The following is a 27,120-nucleotide window of genomic DNA, read 5'->3' as shown; positions in this document are numbered from 1 at the left end:
ATAGCGATTTCTCTCTCTACTATATTATCATGTGGTTTATCTAAGTTAACAGCAACCACATTTAAAAGCTACTTAGAGAACTTTAATTTAATATTCTCACTGCCTAATGAAGATGAACAAAATATTAAATTCTGTGTTTTTTTTTGTCAAAATATATTAAAATCTTTGTTAAATATATTATTACCATGCAAGGGATACCATGCATGATGAAATTGTTCTTATACTAATTAACTAATTAACTAATTAATTCATCATATTATAGTTAGCTTGTGCAATAATATGTATAATGAAGGCTTTATATCAACAATGATGAATCTCGCGTTATTTAAATTGTGACATTACTTCAGTCAATAAATTTCAATGATGTTGTCATGAACTATATTTGTTTAAAAAATGAACTATAAAATTTTACATTACGTATCATGCATGACAATATTAACAATGAATAACATAAATTATAATAACTCTGAAGAAATATATATCTATATAAATCAAATAATTGAGTGAACATATATTTTTTATTTAATTTCCATTATCACCTTGATCCCTTAATGCTTTTACAAGTTGACAAAAATATTTGACAGAACAATTGGAATGAACCAACATTACTTGTCTTGCAAAAAACCCATTATCTATTGAGCTTATAGGCCATGAGAAAATGATAAAAATATCTAAAACTAATTAAAGGCTGATTTAGTCATTTAGTGTACGGCTTTTAGTACTTGCCTGATTATTAAATATTTATTATTAATTATAACTAATTAACAATTACTAATTTCTAAAATTATCCCTATATAAATTATGATCATGATTACGATAGCATCTAGAAGAAACATAATGTCTCCGGTTTCTCAAAATAAATTAAATTGAAAATCATGGAATGTTTACATCTACATAAACCCTAATGAAATTCTCAATTGGATAGGATGACTTGTAGATAGCCAGAAATTCTGCTAATGTTACCATTTAATATAGATATACCTATTATATTTCTAATTAAAAATTATAATATTAAAATATAAAATCTGACCAAATTTCTCCTACCATCAATAAAATTTATCACACTATTTTATAACTACACAAATTAATATGGCTTTAACCCCAAAAAAATTGCATATGAGTATGTCGCATAATAAGAGTCATTTTTTGTCCTTTATGATTCATAATTTCATAGTCAGATATACAACCAAACCATATAAACTTTGTGTCAAGTATGATCTTTAAAACAAAGGGTGCAGTAGAGAAAATTGACTCAATAGCCCAAATTACAGCTATGACCTTTACAAAGTAGTCCTCAACTTTGATCATCTTGTGTATGACTGATAAAAAGAGAAGGAAAGATTCTATTTTTTATAAACTTGCTCGCAAAAGGTAGGATTTGAATTTCAATCCAACAATCAGGATGGATAGAAAGACATACCATCTGCCCTTTGATTCTCTGGCCGAGCTGGAATTGCGAAAGAAGTTTTTATGGAAGTAAGTGGTAATTTCTAATAATATAATTTACTGATGCCTACCGGAAAGCTCAGCCCTAGACAAGCAAGCAACTGTCAGCCCTCCAAATAGGCAGGGAAGAGATCCTTACCAAGTTTGGACTCGTCAGGTTTGGCCCATTACCTTGAGTGAGGTCGAACGTGTACACCTTTTGTTTGTTATGAAGATGTGATCTTATCCACCGATGGGTCTTGTTCTAAGCCCGCTATCCTAATAGGGTCCCATCTTGTGTCGGGTTAAGGCTCTACCTCGCCAGAAATAAAAAAAGAAAGTCTCTGAAGGAATACTAGCAACTCTCTTGCTTTGCTCGTTAGCGCTTTACTAATTTAAAGCAAAGGGCTTTATCAGCTAGATCCAGAACGAACGAATAGGAGATCTATCAGTACGCCATCCGCTCCATATCTATCGTAGTTTAGAAAGTAGTCCATCTCCTTGAAAAGCATTACTGCGGAAGGGTGCTTCTGTAACTGGATAACCAGCACTGAAAACCGTCTTTACATTAGATGGTTTGGTGTTTTGATGATTCCTACCTTATTAACCGTAACTTCTGTATTTATTATTGCTTTCATTGCTGCCCCTCCACTAGATATTGATGGTATTCATGAGCCTGTTTCTATACCTCTACTTTATAGAAACAATATTATTTCTAGTGCCATTATTCCTACTTCTGCGGCTATTGGTTTGCACTTTTACCTAATATGGGAAGCGGCATCCGTTGATAAAATGGATGTTTTTCGGAAAAATATTAGAAAATCAGAGGAAAATAATTATTTAATCAGTTAAATGCCTCAATAATTGTGGAAAAATTATGGACAAATGATCTAAATATTTTGAATTTATAAAATTAGTTCTAGGCCTTAGAAGCTTAGAAGTTAATTTTAAGAAATTTATTTTCTCAGAGTGATATTGATAGAGGCCTAATCGGAAAAAATTTAAAATAAATACTTAGAGGTAGCAAAAAATTCTGAAAATTTTTAGATCATGTTCTCATATTAAAAGGTAAATTATCATGGAGAGAAATGAATTTTTGGAGGTCTGAAAAAAATTTTGAAAGGTTACTAGTGAATAGTAACCGATAAAGTTTCAAATTGGTTTATGATTTTGATTTGGATTACGGGCCATCTTTCTGGACCAACTCAAACCATTTGGGGGGCCACATTGAGCCCAATAAGGGCCTAAATTCGTGCAGCTTCTAGATAGCTCCATATTTAATTAAATAAAATACAAAATTAAGGGATACATGTTGGAATATAAAGCTATGAGGCACTTGATGGCTGCCAACACACTTCATTTCCTACCACCTTGGATGTCCAAATTAAGAGGGGAATGGCATATTATATTTTCTACAAATACCTCCTCCTAAAATACAAAAAAAATGTTGGAAAATTGGGAAAAAGAGGGGAGGTGCTGCCATTTTCATTTTTGACCAAGGGAGACTGAATTTGTGGAGGTTTTGAGCAAGGAATCAGTTGATTTATATTAGGAAAATATCAAGGTATGCTTAAGCCTCCTTATCCCTAAGTTTTACACTAATTTAATTAGGTTTTTGAGTTGAAAAATTAAGTATACATGCTACCCAAAATTTTGGTGGATCATGTGATGTTAGGGAAGGATAGAGACCTTAAATATCAAGTAGAATAAGCATTTATAAGTGGTGTATAGATTTATTTTGGAAGAAAATCCACTTAAGGTTCTAGGGGTTTAATTCGGCCAACAACAGTACATGGGGTAGCAGTTTGTTTTAGTTTGATCTGATGATTCCAATGAGTTTAAAACATGTTTTTGTATAGGGATATACTATTGGGAAGTGTTTAAAATCATTGGAATCAAAAATAAAATTTTTGGAAGTATATACCCCTATTCAACCAACATGATTTCATGGAGAAGGAGTTAGATTTTTAAAAATTATGATTTCATATTTGGATTCCTCATGAAAAATCATGTGGGAATGAGTCATGAGGTTATTGATTCTAAAGGAGGAATTATTTTGTTGAAAATCCAAGAAAAATGGGGGGAAATTGTTAAGTTAAAGATAAAGTGTTATGTTTAAGTGGTTTGATTATTAATGTGGCCTATGTTTATGCTTGATTTAATAGATTTTGTGAGGAGGAATTAAGGAGGATCATTGTTCCTTGAAGTGACTAAATTGGACAAGTGATAAAAGATAGCTTTAATTATAATTTGATTGTTTATGTTGCTTGTTCAATGTGATGTGTTGTTTGCTTATATTAAGGAACTTGTGTTGTGGTCTTAGTTGGTTGGATACCCTTGATTTATGCTTTGGCCAAATGCATTAAATTGTGTTAGTGTGGAAGTGTTAATGTTCCTTTTCTAGCATATTGTTGGATATGCTTTCATGTGACTTGAGGATGTCTTGAAGTTCTATAACATGTCACATGATAATTTGTTTGATTTGTATGATAATTGTATTTCAAATACTACTGAGATTTCTATGAAATCTCATTCTCCCTATGTCAATTTATTTATCATTTAGGAAGTGGCTCATCCATGGATCAAGGCAAGGAGTTGGTATTAGGATAAAGAAGCTTGATGATCATTATGTTATTTTGGAATATCATGTGATGTGTTACTAAACTTTATGCCAAGTTTGTAATGGATTATGAATAATAATATGATGTAAATGATATCCCTATGACATACCCAAATATTGAAATATTGAGCGGTAGAATGCCTACAGGGTATGGAATAGGAAAAAGAAATATAAAATTCAAGAAAGAAGTGATTCGGGGATAAAATGGCCTAAATTAGGGACAAAATGGTGACACATAAAATAATAAGAAAATGATGGAATTTGTAAAACCCTTAACCTCATAACATTATAACTCATCATAAAATCACTACTATGGTAGAAAAAGAAAGCTGTTAAAATGAACTACCATAGTAGAAAGAAATTTGCATAATTTTAGAAATTGACTTTCAAACTCGGGTCAAACCCAAACTCCGTTGCATGCAACTAAGAATCATTCATTCATATGCACTGGGCCTCCGAGCCTCCGGCTCGGGTAACAACATACATCAAAATCAGCCCATCCAATTACTCTTCAACCAAGTAACAAAGTTTCATAAAACAATAGAAAAGGCCTCCGGCCAACTAAAACGAGGAGATAACATATTCTCCAATTTACAATAAGGTTGGGTAATCAAAATATTTTAAAGGACCGTAACTGTGACAATATACAACTGGTCATACATAAACAAAGGCTAGAGGCCTAAAGCTAACCAAGCTCAAGCCTTTGCGTCTCTTCCCGAAGGCGCATGCCTAGAACCTTCACCTGAAAACATTATAAACCACGGGGTGAGACAAAGTCCCAGTAACCAACCTTTTCAATTCTAGGTACTACTAAATAGGTGCTCGTGAGGTGTCAAGTGGGCCAGTTCACAAGTAATATGATAACAAGATAGCCATAACAAGTTATGTAATTGCAATGATGTAATTCCCATCAACCATATCCCTCACTTTGGGGGATTTTCAGAAGCCGAACCCAGCCTATCCCTCACTATGGGGGACGTAAGGAGCCCAAAAAGGCCTATCCCTCACTCTGGGGGACGTAGGGAGCCAAAAGGCCTATCCCTCACTATGGGGGACGTACTGAGCCAACCATCATGCATTAATGGAGGCCTTACCACGTGGTAGTAACTATCAAAAACTCTCACCAATTCCCAATTCATGCATCATGCTCACACCATAATCAAATAGTAGTTGAACATTTCATAAGTAACTTCATTCAGTGGCATATCCTTCACAATTTCAAGATTTCATTCATCATCAATCGAAACCCCACAAAACGGTTTTCCTTTTTATACACAACATACACTTTGAACATAATTACTACTTGGAGCACAAAACATAAATCTACTCACAATACCACAGAAGCAAGTACTAAGGATTGGAAAGTGGTTACCTCTCGCCTGAGCAAGGAACAACAAACCAACAATGTGGCCCCGTGCACCAACAAGACTCACAACCGGTCTACACAAGCACACAAACACACAACCATCATGTATTAGCTTTCAAACTAATAATGTGGCCAACACAACATTTGGGGACACAAAATTCCTAGCTCCAACCAAAACTCTACCCAACTCAAAGGGTATAATCATCAAAACAACACTCCAAAGTCATAAAAGTCTATTAAAACATCAAGTCTCCTTCTAAGCATCAATTAGAGTTCAAACCTCAAGGACCTACTATAGGCACTCTACACCCAAACATCCCATTTGAACAATTGAAGTTCCAACAACAATCTAAACTGATTAAACATCCAATTTAACCCTCCTTAACATAACCCAAATCACAAAACTCAGAATCAACCTCTACATTGTCATCCTCAATCCCAAATCACCTATTTCCATAAACCCTAGCTTCAAAAACTCAAGATACTTTAAATCCAAGAAAACTACACCGATTAAATACTTAGACTAACCCAAAGCAATCAATTAAACTCAAAACAATCAGTCAAAAACCTCAATTCCATCACAACCTAGAAAATCCTAGGGTTCCACCAAAAATCCTCAAAAATTCCAAGAAAGAAAGTAGATTAGAGGTTAAAATCACTTACCTGAGGTAATGGGTCCTTAGAAATGTCTTTCCCAAGCCTCAACATCGAAACCCTAGCAAAGCTCCTCTCTCCTCCTTCAGATTTTCTAATTTTCGCACAACTGAACCCTCCAGCGTCTATATAGATTCGACACCTTTCGCCGCAACGAACCCATATCTTCGCCGCGGCGAACTAATCCCGAGAAGGATTACTTGTCTGAAAACCCGACTTTGCCGCAGCGAACTCCAATCTTCGCCGCGACGAAAGCTTCCCAAAAGGAAACTCTCGCTCACCTAGAAAAACTTCGTCGCGGTATGCCCTTACCTTCGCCGTAGTGAAACATTCCCGAAAGGATACTCTCCCCTGGAACTCTCGATGCGCCGCGGTGAAGGTATGTTCACCTATTCCTCCAACATACCTTAAATCCAACCCAAACACCAAGATCAAAATTAAATTGCTAATCTATCCTCAAAATCAACCAAAAGAGGCTATTAAAACCCAATAAAACTCAGGATGTTACAGAATTTAGACCTGAGATTTTGAAGGCAGTTAGATCTCATTTTTAGCTTTAAATCAAATGGTAAACCATCAAATTTGGATTTGTGTGCTAAGAGTTATGCCCTTCCAAAAGTTGGGCTAAAATCCTGAAAATTCGAAAATTGACCATACAAACAGTGCACCTTGTCGAATTTTCTAGTGTTGTTTGGGATAGAACTGCGTCTAATGAATATTTTTCTTCTATAGAACTCTTAGCAAGCTTCGCATGAAAATTGGAATCACCTCATTTCAATTTTTCTAGGATTAGTTATGAATTTTCAAAGTTGGCTCAAATTTGGATGAACAATATACAGACATAATTAAATGTGAAATTTTGAAACTGAAATTTTTCACTCGGAAACACTGGGCAATGCGTTATAATGGTTCCAATTGACATATAATGGGGGTACTAAAGGAGATGTTACACTTTTTGGTATTAGAGCAAAGGTTCTGGCTCTGTCCAAGTTGCACTGTGTTGCTTGATTTTTGCTGTGATAAATGGTTAATTCTCGATTAAGGATTATGGCTTGTGACTGATTGTTAACTATTGTGATGAATGGTGATTGAATGTTAGTAATAATTGTGAAATATGGCTACTTGATTGGATGTTACTAGATGGGATTATACCTTGTGGTGGATCGTCTATGTTATTAGTTGAATAGAGTGCAGGAAAAGTATGGCATGTTGCAGCGATGACTTTGGGGAAATGGTGAACCAGAGAATGCCAGGGGAGTCGTACCCAGAGTGGTACCACTCACATAACTTAAACCCTAATGACTCGACTCCACCACCAAGATACTATCAGCTCCTTAGTGAAATAGAGGATATCTCCTCTAAGGAAGACTCAAATGACATTATAAAGCTTGAGGGGGGTGATACACAAAGTGCTACCAAACCAAGGTCACACCCAGAGGAGGCAGGCCCCAATGCTTTTAAAGCAGTGCCTATCAGTACCGTGAGGCCTAGACCTAGTCCAGATGAAGGGGGTCCCAGTGTAATCAAGGCAATACCAATTAGGATGGTAAGACCAGAATAGGACAAGGTCAAGAACATACCCATCTAGAAAAGACCTTTACTAGTAAAGAAAGAATTCAAAGACTATGGTAGTATTCTCACAGAGCTAAGGAAACTAGGAAGGTACATAGACCGGCCCCAAAACCAGTATTGTATTATCTATTTGGATTTTCTCCTTTATTTGAGACTATTATACAATAAAGTAATTAAGGAGGATCTAACCGATGATGCTCTCTGGAGCCTTGTGTGTGTAATAAATATTAATATTAAAGGATAAATTAAATATTTAATATAATGAGGGGTAAAGTAATAAATAATGTTTATTCTAATATTTTTTTAATTAAAAATTATACTTAAAGAATATTTTCAAAATATTCCTTAAGTTGCTAATAGTTTAGACTGAAATTTATATTATTAAAATAGAAGGAACATGTAATTAAGGCAAAACAGAAGGACGACCAAAATATTTTACTCAGTTTCTTAATGGGTTTCTATATGGTTGTACTGACTTCATAAATCCAATGTATGGTTCTTCTGTTATAGGCCTTTTTTCAATTGTCGCAAATGTTGTGAAACAATGCAATGTGTGTGTCAAATAAAGTCCCACATGGGAAAGATGAGAAGAAGACTAAGTGTATAGATGAGATCAAGCTTCCTTGGGGGGGGTAAATGGGCCAAGAGGGAAGTGGGCCTCGCGCACACAACAACGGGCCACTAGGAGGGAAACGCAGTTGTAAATCGGCGATTTCCCCCCTGCGCGTGAATTAGACGTGGCAATGCCTCATTTTGCGAAAATTATTTTAAACTTTGTTGAATATTTTTAATAAAATTTTGCTTACCAGAAAAGCCTTATTTTGGACCTGTTAAAAGTCAAGAGGCTTGCCGTCTCGTTTTGTGGCCGACCGGACGCGTCTCGCGAGGTGTAAACGAACGTTGTGTGCACCAACGTTCGTGTTGTTCTGTCTCTGATGGAACCTTGCGTTGCTTTCATCGTACCCGCTCAGCGAAACAGAGGGATGCATCTTCCAGTGATGTGGCCATTCGCGCCTATATTTAAGGGATTGTCCAGACAGCGTGAAAGACTCACTGCTCCATCCTCTTCCTCTTCTCTCCCGCTGTGTTCCTTGTTATAGTTGCTTTCGCTGTTCTGCTGCCTTGCTTAGCAGGAAGGGTTCGTTTGATCCTGGGGAGTGCCGCTGCCTGTTACACCGAGGGGTTGCGGAATATCTCTCAAGGACAGTGTCCTTGTGACGCGACTCGAACCGGATTTGCTGTTCCTCCTTTGCTGCCACCAACAATCTTGAGAGATATTCTGAACTATGGCTGAAAACAATGACGCCGCCGTTGGCTCCAGTGCTGTTCCTGTCAACGTTCCCCTGAATGTCCCGGCGACTATACCGCTTCCTAGGCCATTCCCTGATACGTCCAAGATAGAAATGTTCGATGGAAACAACTTCAGGCAGTGGCAAGAACGTGTCTACACAATTCTGGACATGCATGGAGTCGTTAATGCGCTGACTCAATCAGAACCTGCTCAGACGCTGATCAAGGACAGAAGGATTTGTGGCACCTGCCAACAAAGTATGCAGACACACTTTGATCAGTACTGTCTAATGATTTATTTGATATCTATAGTGTCTGAGAGAGGCAAGCAAATATGGGAGTCATTGGTTCTCAAATATACTGCTGAGGATGCTGGAAAGCAAAATTTATGGTCGAAAACTTCTATAGGTGGGAGATGACCGATGACAAAGCATCAAGCTTCAGATCAATGAATATCACAAATTACTGGAGGAACTTCGGGCTGAAAAGATCAATCTTCCTGACGAGTTCATCGCTGGAGTCCTGATTGAAAAACTACCAACCTCATGGAACGACTACAAAACAACAACTGAAGCATAAACAGAAACAATTGTCGCTTACCGGCTTGATCACTCACATCATCATTGAAGATACCAACAGAGGGACAATACAAGCAGCAAAAGAGAAAGAGATGGCTGCCAAAGCAAATCTAGTGGAAACAAAACCACGCAACAAGAGGTACAACCCTAACTCAAAGAAACAGAAAAATAAGAAGCCTGATTACAAACCCAAGGGCACTAACTCCAAATTCAAGAAAAAGGGCAATTGTTTTGTTTGTGGGAAACCAGGACATCATGCAGCACAGTGCAGAAAGAGGGCTAAGGGAAGTTTTCAAAAGGATGAAAATCCTCCCAAGCCAAATGTGAATTTGGTTGAAGGAGATGACAGCGACAATGACAAAGTAATTGCTGCAATGCTTTCTCAGGCCCTCCTCATCTCTGATGTGAGAAAATGGGTGGTAGACTCTGGGGCTACCAAGCATATATGTGCGAACAAGGAAATGTATACCTCCTTCGAAGAAGGGGAAGATCAAATTTATCTCGCTGACTCCCGAACTGCAAAGGTTCAGGGAAAGGGAAAAGTGGTGCTGAAACTCACATCTGGGAAGTCTCTAGTGCTAAATGATGTTCTGTATGTGCCCGATATGAGAGCAAATTTAATTTCTGTGGCTCTCTTGGGAAAGGCTGGGGTCAAAGTGTCATTTGAGTCTAATAAAATTGTGATGACAAAGAACAATGTTCTTGTGGGGAAGGGTTACTGTAATCAAGGTCTCTTTGTACTGAGTGTCGATATGAATGATAATGCATCTTCTTCTTTACTTGGTTGATTCTTATGATCTGTGGCATGCTAGATTAGGGCATATTAATAGGAAATATATCAAAAGGTTGCAACACCTTAAATTAATTTCTGAAACTAAAAGTAATAATATTGGTAAATGCGAGGTTTGTGCAGAAACCAAAATGACTAAAAAATCACATTTTCCTACACAAAGAGAGACTGAGTTATTGTCATTAATACATACTGATTTAGGTGATTTGAAACAAACAGAGACTAGAGGTGGTAAAAGATACTATATTACCTTCATTGATGATTTTTCTAGATACACTAAGGTGTACCTGTTAAGAAATAAAGATGAAGGTTTTGAAAAATTTATCTTATATAAGGCAGAGGTAGAAAATCAACTAAGTAGGAAAATTAAAAGAGTTAGATCTGATAGAGGAGGAGAATATTTATTATTAAATGATTTTTGTGAAAAAGAGGGAATAATACATGAAGTAACACCTCCTTACTCACCTGAATCTAATGGAGTTGCAGAAAGGAAAAATAGAACTTTAAAAGAGATGATGAATGCTTTGCTTGTGAGTTCTGGTGCACCTGATAATTTATGGGGTGAAGCTTTGTTATCTGCTTGCTTTTTACAAAATAGAATACCTCATAGGAAAACTAACAAAACACCTTATAAGTTGTGGAAAGGTTTTGTACCTAATTTTAAATATTTGAAAGTGTGGGGGTGGCTTGCAAAAGTTTTATTGCCTGATTTTAAGAAAAGGAAAATTGGTTCTAAAACTGTTGACTGTATGTTTATTGGTTATGCTCAACAAAGTGCTGCTTATCGTTTTTTAGTTTTGAATCAAAACACAATTACTGAAACAAAAGATGCTGAATTTTTCGAAAACATTTTTCCATTAAAAGTTGAGCATATTCCCAAAGGTGTTAAAAATCCTTCTGCTTCTTTTCAAGAAAAAACAAATCAAGTTTTGACTGAAGAATTACGGAGAAGTAAAAGACAAAGAAAGGAAACATCTTTTGGAGATGATTTTTACACTTTTTTAGTACAAAATGAACCTAGAAACTTTTATGAAGCAATTTCTTCTCCAGATGCAGAGCTTTGGAAAGAAGCAATTAAAGATGAAATAGACTCTTTAAATAAAAATAAAACTTGGGTTTTGGTAGACTTGCCTTCAGGAGCAAAACCTATAGGTTGCAAATGAGTCTTTAGGAAAAAATATTTTCCTGATGGAACCATAGATAAATACAAAGCGCAACTTGTAGCTAAGGGTTTTACCCAAAAGGAAAATGTTGATTATTTTGATACATTATCTCCTGTTACAAGGATATCATCTGTTAGAATCCTTATTGCTTTGGCATCAATTCATAAGCTTTTCATTCATCAAATGGATGTTAAAACAGCATTTCTAAATGGTGATTTAGAAGAGGAAATTTATATGGTACAACCTGAAGGGTGTGTTGTTCCTAGATAAGAAAATAAAGTATGCAAGTTAGTAAAATCTCTATATGGCTTAAAGACAAGCACCCAAACAATGGCATGAGAAGTTAGATCAAGTTTTAATGAGTGGTGGTTTCTCTACTGTCGAAGTAGAAAGATGTGTTTATACTAAAGTTGTGAATGATGATTGTGTGATTATTTGTTTATATGTGGATGATATGCTTATTTTTGGAACCAGTATGAATGTTGTGCTTGAAACAAAAATGTTTCTTAATTCAAATTTTGATATGAAAGATCTGGGTGAAGCAAAAATAATCTTAGGTGTTAAAATCACAAGAAATGAGAATGGTATCTTACTTTCTTAGGAACATTATGTCGAGAAAATACTGAGAAAGTTTGAACATTATGATGAAACTCCTTTGAGTACCCCTTATGATGCTAGTGTGCATCTAAAGAAGCATAAAGGAGATCCGATTGCTCAATCTATGTATGCACAGATTATTGGGAGTCTGTTGCATTTGATGAATTATACCAGGCCAGACATAGCATATGCGTGTGCAATTGAGCAGATATACTCACTGTCCAGGCAGTGAACATTGGGAAGCTCTGAAGAGATTATTATGATATCTGAAGGGTACCATGAATTATGGTATACTATATAGTGGATTTCCCGCTGTATTAGAAGGATACAGTGATGCTAATTGGATCTCAGATTCAGACGAGACAAAGTCCACTAGCGGTTATGTTTTTACATTTGGTGGTGGAGCTGTCACTTGGAAGTCAGCCAAACAAAGCATCATAACTCGATCTTAAGGGATTCTGAGTTAGTTGCTATGGAATTGGCTGGTACAGAGGCTGAGTGGTTGAAAAACTTCTTAGCAAATATCCCATTGGGAGACAAGCCAACGCCATCAATATCATTACACTGTGATAACCAGGCAGCAATAGCCATGGCCAAAAATAAAACATTTAATGGCAAAAGCAGACACATTCGATTGAGACACAATATTTTAAGGCAGCTGCTAAAGGACGAGGTGATCTCAATCGATTTTGTGAGGTCAGAAATGAACCTAGCAGATTCATTAACAAAACCCCTAGGGAGGAAACAAATTATCGAAACATCGAGGGGAATGGGACTAAAGCCAGTATGATTACGACAGCAATGGCAACCCAACCTTTGTGATTGGTGATCCTATGAAGAAGGTTCAATGGGTAAGAACAAGTCGCTCGTTAGTACTGCTAGCACTAAACCAAAATTACTAGTCCATTCCTATGATGTGCGAGAAAGTGCTAGATTGCATGTTGGAGGGTTGAGCAAAGCTCTTAATGATTTCAAATCCTACGAGATGGTGTAGTCAGTGCAGGTACACTTAAATGAAATCACCTCTACGAATGTGGAGTGGGGCCGCTCCTATGAGATCATGGCAAAATCTCTAGAGCATTCGTTATACACCAGGCACGCGCACGGCCGTTATAACGCTCAAAACCGTCGTTAACAGCGGAAATGTGGGGGTATAATCTGACTTTTAATGCCTCTGGTACACGCCAAAGAGATGACAGTTCATAGAAGCAAGCTTCACTGGCATCTCTGTGTACTAAGTGTTATCGGTCTAGGTCTAGTTCATAGTCGCAAGAACCACTAGATACAATGATTATACCCATGTGTGTAACTTTGGCTCTTTATTTGACACATGTGGGGGATTGTTGTGAAACAATGCAATGTGTATGTCAAATAAAGTCCCACATGGGAAAGATGAGAAGAAGACTAAGTGTATAAATGAGATCAAGCTTCCTTGGGGGGGTAAATGGGCCAAGAGAGAAGTGGGCCTCATGCACACAACAACGGGCCACTAGGAGGGAAACGCAGTTGTAAATCGGCGATTTCCCCCCTGCGCGTGAATTAGACGTGGCAATGCTTCATTTTGCGAAAATTATTTTAAACTTTGTTGGATATTTTTTAATAAAATTTTGCTTACCAAAAAAGCCTTATTTTGGACCTATTAAAAGTCAAGAGGCTTGCCGTCTCGTTTTGTGGCCGACCAGACGTGTCTCGCGGGGTGTAAACGAACGTTGTGTGCACCAACGTTCGTGTTGTTCCGTCTCCGACGGAAACTTGCGTTGCTTTTGTCGTACCCGCTCGGCGAAACAGAGGGATGCGTCTTCCGGTGATGTGGCCATTCGCGCCTATATAAGGGATTGTCCAGACAGCGTGAAAGACTCACTGCTCCATCCTCTTCCTCTTCTCTCCCGCTGTGTTCCTTGTTACAGTTGCTTTTGCTGTTCTGCTGCCTTGCTTCGCAGGAAGGGTTCGTTTGATCCTAGGGAGTGCTGTTGCCTGTTACACCGAGGGGTTGCAGAATATCTCTCAAGGACAGTGTCCTTGTAACGCGACTCGAACCGGATTTACTGTTCCTCCTTTGCTGCCGCCAATAGCAAATCGATCTTACTATCAAGTTTGAGTGACATCCCTCTTTCCAAGTTACTTGTTACCTCAATATTTTATACCATCCTTCTTAATATAAGGACTCTTTTGAATTTTATTTTAGTCCTAAATATAGTACCCCCAATCCACTTTATCTCTCATATTTATACATTTTTACTAAAGGTAGTCTTTGTAATAATAGTAGTTCTAGCTAAATACATTTGATTAGTAAAAATATTTTTGAAAAATAACACTTATTTATTAAAAATAACTAACTTAACTGATTTTCTTAATCTACTCAAATTAATCAACTAATTCTTGTATTAAGGATAGGATTGAAGGTATTATATATCTTACTGCTCGCAGTCAAAAAATGAAAGGAACGCAACATGCCATTGTGAGTTTGATACTGCGTCCTTATATACTTGTCTCCTAGTGAGTTCGATACTGCCGCCTATATTGTGCATGTGGGAGAAGTTAATCATCTGGTCATCAGAAGACACAATGGGCTTTTGCTTTTGATGGCTCCAAGTCTAGTGTAAACCTTGGACGGTCAATCAGTTTGCTTGCCATCTGCTTTTGCTCTCGATCCGCGGAATATGAGTTGACTCCACCAATCAACTGTAACCTCGTTGGATCAACAGTAAGTAATATATATTATTCGTTATTGTGATTACTATCTGTTTTCATGTACTAGAAGGTTTGAAATCTCCACACCCGTACATCTTGATTATTTTAGCGTTTCTCAGAAATATGTCTTAAGTTAAATTGAATTACTTCCTAAGATGGATAAATCCTGTAACTTTTATTATATGCAGGTTGGCTTCTGTAACCTCACTGGGAAAGGAAAGGAACACATTAACCATATCTAGGTTGCCGAAGCATCTGAAGATTCAACTTATCATTTGACTTTTGATTCCCCACAGTGCTCTCACCTCAGGCATTCTGCGTCTCAGTCAAAAGACGGGCAAACAATTCTAACTTTGAACGTCACAAACGTTGCCATGTTGAGATATATTTGCTTGATTCAATTCCACCCAGTACTGATTTTCCCCTTCCTTTTTTGTTTTTTGGGTTATCCCATCTGCAGACTACAGGTAAGGTCAAGGAAAGAGTTTTATCCACAGCCGATGGTTGCGCTAGAATGGTAAAGGTGCTAAACGAAAGAGGTAGTAAACTGATTTAGTGTCTATATTATTGCTATCCTTTTTGGAATCTTTGACATTAGTTATATGTTGACAATGCTTTTCACGGTTATGCAATTGGCTTCTTAGTCTGAGTTGTTTAAATTTAGCTTTTGTTTATGCATTCTTGGATGAATTCCTTTGTTTTCAATTCAAAGAATAAAATTATTTAGGAATAAAAAGTTCACATTGTCTCGCCAAGAGAAAAGAGTCGAACCTGTTGAGGAAAAATGGCTGTTCACCTTCTGACATTACGTAAGCTGCTGAAAGTACAATTTGGGGGGTGTTTAGAAAGACTCAAATGTCCCCACCTATCTATCTTGTTAGCTAAATAATCCTTTTTATTATCAGAATATCTATTGAACTAAGTCCTAAATGACTCTAAAAATAAATCTAAATTTCCAAGAAACTAAAAAATATCTCGTGTTTTTGTGATCCAAATATTCCTTCCTCGTGTTTCATTGTTAATATTCCTCTCTCATATTTCATTCCTCTCTCATATTTCATTGTTCTTATTTCAGACTTGGACACCCATACAAGGAAAAAAAGCAAGGTAAAACAAAACCGGACCGGACCGGTCAATTCAACCAAAAAACCGGTGAACCAGTCTTCAGTCCGGTCTAGTTTGGTTGGTAGACCGCGCATAAAAGGAATTGGAAACGAATCGGCTAAACCGGTAAAAACTGGTTTAAAACCAGATAACCGCCGGCTGAGGTGGGTTGTTCGGTCTTTTCCTTTTTTCCATGTCCTACGGGAGGAAGAAGAGGCAAAAAGAGAAGAGTCACAGATAAAACGTATCAGACTTGAAAGAAGGAGAATGAAAGCGAGGAAAAGGAAGAGCAGGATGAAAGGGAAAGACAGAGAAGGAGAGGAGCTTGCCGATTGTTTTTGTAGAGAGCCACATCCTTGTTGCTTTTGTTTGAAACCCATTGAAGAAGAAGTGAGTTTTCAGAGAGAGAGAGGGGGGGGAGGAGGAAGGTGGAAGGAGAAGAGACATGAAGTCGAAAAAATCAAAAAAAGAAGACGGTGGAGAAAGAAACAGAAGCTGAGGTCTAGTATAACGTGTTCTGTCCAACAAAATAAAAAGCCTGTGCAAATTAAAGTCAAGTGTTAGACCCTATGTATAGGCTTTATTTTGCAGGCCTAGTATAATGTGTTCTGTCCATTTTTTTTCGTTTTTCAAAGCCTCATTTAATTTAATTTTTTTTATCTCCCATGACATGTAAATTGTAAATACATATTTTATAATAAAAAAAATGATCGTCTTGCAAAACAATGAGATGAATGCAGTTTCTTTATTATACTACATAAAAATTTTATAATCAAATATTTTTATATCAAATATAATATTTTGAATTTTAATGATTAAAAGATTGTAATGATGAATATTTTCAATTATTTTGTTATGTGCTGTAACTAAATTATTGCTGTATTTTTTTATATTTTGTTATAAGTGATTATTAATGTTGTTATATTTTGTCATTATTAATTAAATTATATTATTTTAATATAACCGGTCTGACCCCGGTCTGATCTCGATCTAACCATTAACCCTTAAACCACTTCCTCGACCGGTTCAATACCCGGTCCGGTTTTTTGTTTATTGGAAAAAAGACCTACGCTAGCCTTAAACAGCAAAGCAAAGATCGTGTTTCCCTCCAAGACTTGTAGGGAATTCCTTTGATTTTATTACTTTTGTTTTCTGTGTGCTTAATATAAAAGATTCTCTTAATTGGGTTTTCCTTTCTTATTTCATGCATGTCTTTGATTTAGTTGTAGACTTTTGATTCAATTTTCAAGAATCCAAGGGGGAAAAAAGTCTTTTTTTACTATATCTTTCTCTCAATTTCTATCTATTTGAAGTTTTAAATTCTTTTGTCTCACTAAAATCTGGGTCATATGCTTTGCGTGTAGAACATAGTTTGCTTATATGTAAAGTCATCAAATTTTTCATATGATCTCAGCAAAAGGACTACGGGTGAATATATCTAATGCAATGGGAAGGCCGCAAGGGCTTCACCTAGTTATAATGCAATTTCCAAGACGTGACATATCTGTTATTTTCAAGTTTTTGAAGCTTAAGCTGTTTGACTGGCAAATCCTTTTGGAATCATTAATCTAAGCAGTCAGAATACAATGATGGTAGAGCATTGATTTTGGCAAACAAAGGTAGGAAGTTCAACTTGTAAAGCATTTACACTTTCTGTTCAAGTGAAGTTGATATTACAATTGTAAAGCAGTTTTTTTTTTTTTTTTTGTAGTTCAAGCTAGTGGCCCGTACACTTGGAAAATGATTTATTTAGTCTACTTTATTATCCCTTAAATTAAAGAAAGGTGTGTGTAAGTAGAATTTGTCTCTGGACAGCAATTCTCTTCCACCATAGCTTTACATTGCAAAGCTGGCACTCAAGTGTACCATGATAAATATCTGTCTCCTAAAATACTGTGTTAATATATATTTAAATTCTAGTTCATCTCTATTGTGTTAATCTTATTATGTATAATCATAACTAGCATGTGCTTCGCCATGCTATGCATGTAGAGCTTATAATTCTAATCAAGAAAGCAACTCAAAGCAATTCTCACCTCCTAAATGAAACAAATATCATAGAATCAAAGACATTTCATGAATCCACTATTTCATGAGAACAATATCTTTGCATGGTCTCCCTCAAATGATACATTAATGTATGATTCATGCTAATTCCTAAATATCTCCCTGTAAAGAGAGGAAGAAGTAATTAAAGTAATTTATAATACAATGAGGGTAAAATAGTAAACAAGATTTATTAGAATATACTATCTCTGGTCCTAATTATAAGATCTTGTTTGTAGTTTATAAACAAGGTCTTATAATTAAAATAGGATGTAGTATTTTTTAATTAAAAATATTTGTAAAAACTTTTTTATTATTTTTTTAACTGTATTAATGTTTAAACTAAAATATATATATTATCAAAATAGAGAGAAGATTCTTGTAATTAAGACAAAACAAAAAGATAATCAATGACTCAATATAAAAAAAATTAAAAAGCAATGATAAGAAATAGGTGCCATGCAAAAATCTGATCATTGATTTTGTAATATTATTAATCAAAATGGGAAATTTAAAGTCGCTCAGATTTGACGTCTTTTGTTTTTTGTTTTTTTTTTGGCTTTCCCACTCCCTACCTTAAGAATTAAAATGTGAATAATTCCGCAAAATTATTATTAAAATATATAATTCTGAAGAATAATAAATAAATTCGAGTTTTGAAAACTTAATCTAAATAGCCTAGAACCATAATTAAAAATCTATCTTATAAAATATTGAAGCCTATTCATTCAAATTTTGATTTTAAGATTGTGGATTCCAACTATCCAAAAACAAAAAGAAAACACAGCCAAGAAGGTAATATAGGCAAGTAGACATATTTTGCTGATTTTATATTCCATCATATCAATCGTGAATATTTCTAGTTTCTTTTTATAAGAAACAAATAAACAAATTATATTGATAAAAAAGCTAGTTGAAATTAGTTGGAGACAATAAATGTAATATTTTTCTTAAAATACATTTATTTATGAGGTGAGAAAACGTGAAACAAAGAATTTACCATTTAAACAGTTTATTTTGATGATAAGCGTAATGATATTAATATGAGTATGTATAACTTTTTGTTCCCAATTTGGTCATTTATTGAATATTATCATATGTCTACATAAATTAAATGGCAATTATGTTTTTGAGCCAAAAAATGACAATTATTTAGTAAATGGAGAACATATATTATTATTTTACTATTTTCTTTGTTGGAAGTTTACAATCACAGAGTATATTAAGCAAAAATTAGAGAGAATGACCTAAATAAACAAAAATGACAAAAAAATGATTTCTAAATTTCAAATTCCCCAAATGGTCACGTGAATAAGAAAAATTCCAGTTTAGGTATAGGTGATCAAATTGGGAATTGCAAATATGATCATATTACCCTTTATTTAAAAAAAAAAAAAAAAAACCAAGCACCCTTACAAGTAAGCCAATTGTCAGAGCTCTGGTGCCGGCGGCCACCAAAGTTTAGGTTGGCCGCCACGACTAGAGCTCCAGCGGCTAGTTGACGATCGGTCATCAGAGCTCCGATGACCATCATTCATTTTTTAGGAATTTTTGCAAGTCTGGTAATATGATTAACAAGTTATTTAATACTATTAACAAGTTTAGTATAATAGTTAACAAAATATTTTTAAGAAAATTTAAGAAGTGACATATTTACAATTTTAATAACACAATTAACGAGTTCTATATCGTTATTAACAAGCTTGATGTAGCAATTAACAACAGGTTGTCTAAAAAATTCAGAAATTAATATTTTTTACAATTTCAGTAACATGATTAACAAGTCATGTAACAATATTAACAACTCTCATAGTGCCATTGACAAAAAGTTACTTGTGAAGGTTAATGTTTTTAATATTAACTCCCTATGAGGGTTGTACAACAAAAATTTTTCATTTATTAGGCTATCACTATGGTTATGAGAGTTATTAATATTATTACATGACTTATTACTAAAGTTGTTAATAATGTTATAAGAGTTGTTAATATTGTGACACGACTTCCTACTACCATAGTTGTAAAAATATCACTTTTTTAATTTCTCAAAAAACTTGTTAAATGCTATAACAAACTTATTAATAGTGTTACTGAATTTATTAATCGCGTTACTAAAATTATAAAAATGTCACATTTTATTTTTTTTTTTATAAATTTATTGTTAACTATTGTACCGACCCCATTAATAAAATTAGAAAAACTTGTTAATTGCATTACTTGACTTAAAAAAATCTCCAAAAAAACAGTTTCCAACCGCCAAAGCTCCAACAACTGGTTGCTGACAGGCCATCAAAACTCTAGCTGCTGTCGGCAACACTGAAGCTTGGGCAACCAGCGAGGTGGTGAGGGTGTTTAGTGTTTTTTTCTGAAAAAATATAAAGGGCAATATGGTCTTTTCAGTAAATTTGCAAATCTCAATTTAGTCACCTATACCTAAAATAAAATTTTGCTTATTTAAATGACTATTTGGGAATTTTATTATTGAACTATCATTTTTTTTGTCTTTTTTCCTTATATTAATTAGAGAGGGTCTTAAAAGTAAAAAATGACGAAGAATGAGATATGAAATAATTAGGATTTAATCAGATATCTAGAGAATCCATTAAGACTCTCATCTTTGAATACCAGATCTAAAATAACTGGGAAAGTCATTACTAAACACATCTTAATGGATCGTGGTCAGATTCTATTTCTGATGCATAGGATTCTCTGAAAGAGACAAGTGTAGACATACTTAAAATCTCTGATGATAGAAGAAAGGTATTATAAATGAGGCTTTCAAAAGAAGACAAGAATTTAGAAAAAGGTCATGAGAAAAGCACACTAATATTATATAAGGAAGTTATTACAACTCCTTCTGCCTTTAACTATAGGCAAAGCATGGTTTATATAGAGATTCTGGGTCATAACATGACAAAAACCTAATAGTAGAGATTCTGGACACCATTATTATAATATAACATAAAGGCAAAGATTCTTTTAATTATTACAACAAGACAAACTATTTTAATTATTATAACAAGATGAACTACTTTAATAAGGTTAAAGTTAAAGTAGACGTAGGACATAAAGCAGATTCCTGGCGAGTCTTCCTTATCTTTTAATATGACACAAAGCAGATTTCTTGATGATTATGCTGATCGCAAGCTTTTGCAGATGGGTTCATAACTTGGGGACAGGTTTATGACATTTTCTAGGTCAGAGTTATGAGCATCAGAATCATAGATTCTTGTATTGTAGTGTGAAGGTGGTCTGTGACTCCTTTTGAGTTAGTATTCTTCAAACTTTCTGAGCAGAGTCTCATCATCATCATCTTGGTTATGATCTTGGGATTTCTTACAAGAAATGGAGTTTATAACTGCAGGCTTGGCTGAGAGAGATGGAGTCTTTCAAGTTGAGTGAGCTAAATCTGTGAGTTCTCTTGATAAGGATCCTGGGATTCTTCTGGATTTGTTGGAATCGGGGGTCTAACAGCACACAAGATGAAATTTTTATTTTTTTATACTTATTTTGAGAACAATCATATTAGAGGTATTTATACTTTCTCTCAATTTTTAATGTGGTACCTATTTGTTTTCTTTTCTTAATTAAATTATTTAATTTTACTTTTACAATAACATTATCTCTTGTAATTTTGTTATATTGGGTATAAAATTAAAAATTAAAAAAAGTATAGGTACTTTCAAAATGTTTTTTAATTTTTTTAAGCTGTAAATATGTCAACTAAGGGTCTAAGAGATTATTAGTCCCAGTAATTAGAATTATGATAATTTGGAATAAAATAAGACCATGAAATAAATAAAAATACAGTTGAACTTTATGTGAGTGACAGGCTCATTATTTAGAGAGCTCGTTAAAAAGAGTTTTCTTTTGGCTAAAAAGAAGTTAATTTTATTAATTACCAAAAAAGTAATAGGATCCACATACCAATATCCGAAGCTAAAAAAGAAAAAAGTCTCATAAAATCCCAAGATACCAAAACTTAATATGAAAAAATTTTTACCATGTTTTTTTTTATCTTGATAAGTTATGTGCGAGTATTCTTTATTTTAATATTACTTTTTCTAATTGTGCTTGGTTGCAAATCTAGGTTACAAAATTTATTGTTCAAAGGAACCAAACATTGGCAAAAAAAAAAAAAAAACAAGCACATAGCTTAATATAAGTTGCATGCAATTAAAGAAAAATTACTCCTACTCATGAACCTAAGTTCTTTAGTAGTTGGTCCTTTGTGCAATAGACTTTACAATAGAAACTTTTCAGGGTTTTTCCCAAATTGATTTTAGGAAAAAAATAAAATACCCTGAAAATTTTTATAGGACAAATCAATGTGGGTGAATTTTAAAATTTCACTTGAGACACCTACTATTATTTTAGAATTTTCAAATCTTACAAAATTACATTAATGCCCTTCACTATTTCTTTTTCTTTAAATATTGCCACCTTAGCCAATTTCTGACCACTGGAGCTTAGGCGTTGACCACCCTACTAGTGGCTTGCTGTCGAAACTCTGGCGATTTGTCATAGGAACTTAGCTGATTAGTTGTCGAAGCTCCAGTAACTATCATTTCTTATGCATTGACTATTTTTTTAGCTATTGATTACATTTGTTTTTAGAATTTTGATAACTACTCTTGTTTAGCTATTGACTACTCTAGCATTGCAATTGATTACTTTCATTTTTAAAATTTTGGTGACTATTCTTGTTTAGTTATTAACTATTTTAGTTTCGCTATTGATTAATTTTGTTTCAAAAATCAAAAAAATACATTTATTGTTGTTACAGACCTAATGACTACTTTTGTTTAATTATTTACTACTATTATGTAGTTAATACTTATATAAAAGTAATCACAGGAATTTTGAAAGCAAAAGTAGTTAATAATGAAATTAGAATAGTCAATAGCTATGTGAAAGTAATAACTGATAGTAAGGACAATATTGTCATTTTATAATATTTTAAAATTAAAAAATAATATAAGGAGTCTGATTTGAAATTTTAAAATTCACCCATTCTAATTGATCTTTTAGTATTTTTGAGGGTATTTTAATATCTTTTTTCTATTTTTTTATTGAATATGGCATCACACGATTAAAATTCTACCCACTAATAATTAGACATAAATTTAAATTTTAAATTCGATGCCTGTGATTGTAACCTACAACGAAACCATTGAAATCGCTATCAGTGATTAAGTTCATCATATGCCATAAAAATTTGGTGACTATTATTGTTTAGTTATTAACTATTCTAGTTTCGCTATTGATTAATTTTGTTTCCAAAATCAAAAAAATACATTTATTATTGTTAGAGATTTAATGACTACTTTTTGTTTAATTATTTACTACTATTATGTAGTTAATACTTATACAAAAGTAATCACTGGAATTTTGAAAGCAAAAGAAGTCAATAATGAAATTAGAATAGTCAATAACTATGTGAAAGTAATAACTGATAGTAAAGATAATATTGTCATTTTATAATATTTTAAAATTAAAAAATAATATAAGGGGTCTGATTTGAAATTTTAAAACTCACCCATTCTAATTGATCTTTTAGTATTTTTTGGGGTATTTTAATATATTTTTCCTATTTTTTTATTGAATATGACATCACACGATTAAAATTCTACCCACTAATAATTAGACATAAATTTACATTTTAAATTCGATGCTTGTGATTGTAACCTGCAACAAAAACATTGAAATCACTATGAGTGATTAAGTTCATCATATGCCAAGAGTATGATTATGCTTTTATTAATTTAGATTAGATTTGATTTAAATCAAATTTTCAAATGATTGTTTTGGGGAAAAAAGCAAAGGAAAACTTCAAAACAAAAAGTCTGAAATTACTAAATGTAATAGCACTTTAATACCAAACCAGATGGAGTAACAATACTTTAATAGATTTTAATAACATTAAACTAGCAAATAATAATATATTTTGGCAAAAAAAAATTAATTTGAGAACTCCTTTTTGTAGGATTCTCCTTTATGCAAATAATAGTGATAATAGGATAAAAAAAGAGACTAAAGCGTTGGGTAAGAAGCCTGTGAAAAGAATAGGGAGAAGCAATTGAGAAACTCTTTTTTTTGGGAGAGAAGCGAGGGAGCAATCAAGAAAATATTCTTGCGAACTAAATTGGAGAACTATATCGGAAAAAGCTTTTGCTTTGTCATTAAATTTGAACTGCTTCAAAGTGCAAATGAACCTGAAGGGTGAACTAAAAATAAAAACGACTACTTCATCAGCCAAACATCATTTTTCATCCAAAAAGAATTGGTCGTGGCCGACATAAGATTATTGGCCCATAGAGTCCCAAATTTATGGCTTTTAAGCAAATGACACACATAGTTTGAAAAATCATCACGGAATAGAAACCCATTTCAAATAGTCAAAACTTAAACCATCCTAGAAAAAATATAGTCATCGGTTCAACAGATATGGTATGTTTAAAAAAAATAATAATAAAATAAGCCAACTATACATGAATGCCTGAAAAAGAAAGACACAGAACACTGCATTGAACTGGCAAAACATAAACCAGCAAAAACATTTGAACTAATAAATAAGACTAAGTTTTCAACTAAAGCAAAGGAGGTAGAATAGGAGTATCGATGTTCACAGGCAAATACTCCTTAAATTACACTTAATTAAGTCTAATAAAGTCCACAAAATAGTCATTCTCTAAGTCAACCACAAAAAACATAAGCTTTACATGAACCAAGTTACAATTCTCCCAGACTTCCCACTTTCATTTGTCAATAAAGGATCTCCACGTCAACAACCTAAGCTTCAAAACCATAGCCACCTCGACCTGTAACACTTTGCATCATAACAAAGAGCCATTAGTAAACCTATCATAATTAAACAACAGCAAGGACGAGAAGGCTGATATGCTCCTTGGTCCTCCAAAACCTAGTATAAAAGTCTAGAGCCAGATTAAGGACATGCTTGAAACTAGAAAAGAGACACCTAATATTTATATATACAAATGAAACTCCAGTCCTAGCATTTAAATCTATACCCTAAACTAAAATATCACTTTCTTCTATGCATAGAGGGAGCCGATAACATAGTCATTGAAAGGAAGTGTTCTGTAAAAAAGCCCGAGTCCTGGAAATGGTTAGCATGTACAGAAGTAGAATCTTGTGCTTGCTTCAGCTCTATCATCATCTAACTAGTCCTAAGAAGATTTGCGAATTTTGAAAGACAGTAAACACTTGAAATGTTAATCAACCTCAAGCGGCTATTGGGAAATATATCCAATGTGGAGAAGAAAAACTCAGTAGATTAAAATACCTAATCCCACAGCTCGTCATCTAAAATATTAGCATTTAAATAAAACACAGTCAAAAGATTTGAAACAACTTAAAACAACCAATTCAACTCATGAAAGACTTGCCATTAAAGATCAGGATCAGTAACTTGGAAAACGAAATAAGACCTTGCAATGCCGATGAGTAACACTTCATATGGGAATCCTAAAGGTTAATCTTTTCTACCATTTACTTGCCTCAAAATAATTGCAGGTGTCTTCCCAAAAAACAAAGCACTCCATCAATTGCCTCTGGTTCCATGAAGAAACTCCCAATAACGAGTTAGCATATGATCCTTCGGCTCCACATCATTCCACATCCCAGTACAAAATATCGCATATGCATCAGCTGCATACCTGATTGAAATAACGTTAGTTAGGATAGCATCAATTAGATAAAACTAGGTAAAATATATGAAAAATAAGGGAGAAAGCCAGTGGCATCATCCAACTTACCTGCCAACACCATGCAGTTGGGGCACATGCGTCCAATTTTCTCCTAAATACTCTCGAGAAAAGCGTTTTAACTGTTCTGTCCTTTTGTGTTGCAAACCTAGACTTCTAATTTCCTTTTCTAATACATTAGAAGGAACTTGAATGCATGTTTGTGCATCCGGACATAGATCAAAAAAATTTGAAATAATTCCTTTAACCTGCATTACAAAACTCTCTTTTATGAGTAATTATAGTACCGGCATTATGTCCCCTAAACAAAAATATTCTTCATTACTATGCTTTGAAAATTACCTTGCATATAATCGAGATATTTATGATCTCATCGAGTTTAAAAGAGCCTTCATCTTTTTAGAAGATTTAAGGAAATGATATTTTAACTGATATTAATTGAAATAGACTTATCACATATGAGCTTACATGTATGAATTAAATATGTCCAAATTTAAATATCATAACACATGGAAACATCAATGACATTAAGATTCGAAGGAAAACACTAATCAAAATTAAATGGCAAAAAGGGGAGATGTGTAATTGTACCTGCTTTCCAGTGGTACAATTTAGCAGCATGCATATAGCCAACACCCTCCAAGGGTCATGAGCATGATTCTCTTGGATAAGAGGAGGCTCATATCGTGGGGGCTTCCAAGTGTTATCAGGAGCTTTTCTTTTGTAGGCATCCTTCTTTTTCTCATCAGCTCTAAGAGATTTGGGTTTTGACCTTTTCTCAACCACACTCTTTTTCTTGTCCAAACCATTCTTCTTAGCTACACCCACGCCCTTTTTCTTAACAACACCCTTCGAAAGAGGAGGCATGTTGGCTTTGTAGTTGTTATTAACAGGTATTAGCCTGGATGGTGCAGTACGGGTAGCAAATCCCGGCTTCCATGGATCAACTTTGCCTCTACAGATAGAAGAGCAATGATTCGTTATTTTCCTAAGAATATTGATATCTCAAAGAAGCAGAGAGACAAACGACTTGTACATACGTGAATGCGAAGCGGGCGAAGGGATTTGAGGGATCATCCACACTAAAATCCTCCATTTGCCTAGCAGCAGCAGAAAATCATGTTTAAGACAAAGAAAAACATTTTGACAAGAGAAAAGATGAGAGGGTACCTGAGGCGATTGGAAACTTCTGGAAGACGACGGTGTCTTCAACTCTCCCTCCTCGAAACTGAAAGGTTAACTGCGAGTTGTGAATAGGAAGGCGGGGTCCGGCCAAATATGAAGATGGGATTCGCGCCTCAAATTGGGAACATGGCCATCTCCCTTTTTCATAATTTTTCAAAAACTCTTTAAAAAAATTTAGACCGTTCGATTTCATACTCTTCTCCTGTTACTTTTCTTTTGCTTTTGTCCTTGAGGGAAAAAAAGAATTATAACTTATTTTTAATTATTTAAAAAAATTTGATGAAATATGGGATAAAAAATAATTTTATTCTTATA

The 27,120-nt window shown here is 34.3% G+C and overlaps 1 protein-coding gene and 1 long non-coding RNA gene across 2 annotated transcripts; both read right to left on the bottom strand.

The window, feature by feature from the left end:
- Positions 1-1,980: 1,980 nt before the first annotated feature.
- On the bottom strand, positions 1,981-18,475 carry LOC114733224 (uncharacterized). The gene is made up of 3 exons (XR_003739058.1): positions 18,465-18,475; positions 11,035-11,040; positions 1,981-2,107 (listed from the first exon to the last, which is right to left on the bottom strand). It is a non-coding gene; the product is annotated as an uncharacterized LOC114733224 (long non-coding RNA).
- Positions 18,476-25,418: 6,943 nt separating this feature from the next.
- On the bottom strand, positions 25,419-26,824 carry LOC114733207 (methyl-CpG-binding domain protein 4-like protein). Its single transcript, XM_028920621.1, has 5 exons — positions 26,791-26,824; positions 26,661-26,720; positions 26,212-26,575; positions 25,672-25,868; positions 25,419-25,572 (listed from the first exon to the last, which is right to left on the bottom strand). Exons 2-5 carry the CDS (start codon positions 26,714-26,716, stop codon positions 25,458-25,460), a joined length of 732 nt encoding a protein of 243 aa, XP_028776454.1. The 5' UTR covers positions 26,717-26,720; positions 26,791-26,824; the 3' UTR covers positions 25,419-25,457.
- Between the last annotated feature and the right edge of the window lie 296 nt (positions 26,825-27,120).

Source organism: Neltuma alba, unplaced genomic scaffold, assembly GCF_004799145.2.
Source record: "Neltuma alba isolate B1F8T4 unplaced genomic scaffold, ASM479914v2 tig00012988_pilon, whole genome shotgun sequence".
Taxonomy (NCBI): domain Eukaryota; kingdom Viridiplantae; phylum Streptophyta; class Magnoliopsida; order Fabales; family Fabaceae; genus Neltuma; species Neltuma alba.
Note: the sequence above shows the minus strand (reverse complement) of the source record. Positions and strands in the feature narration are given on the sequence as shown.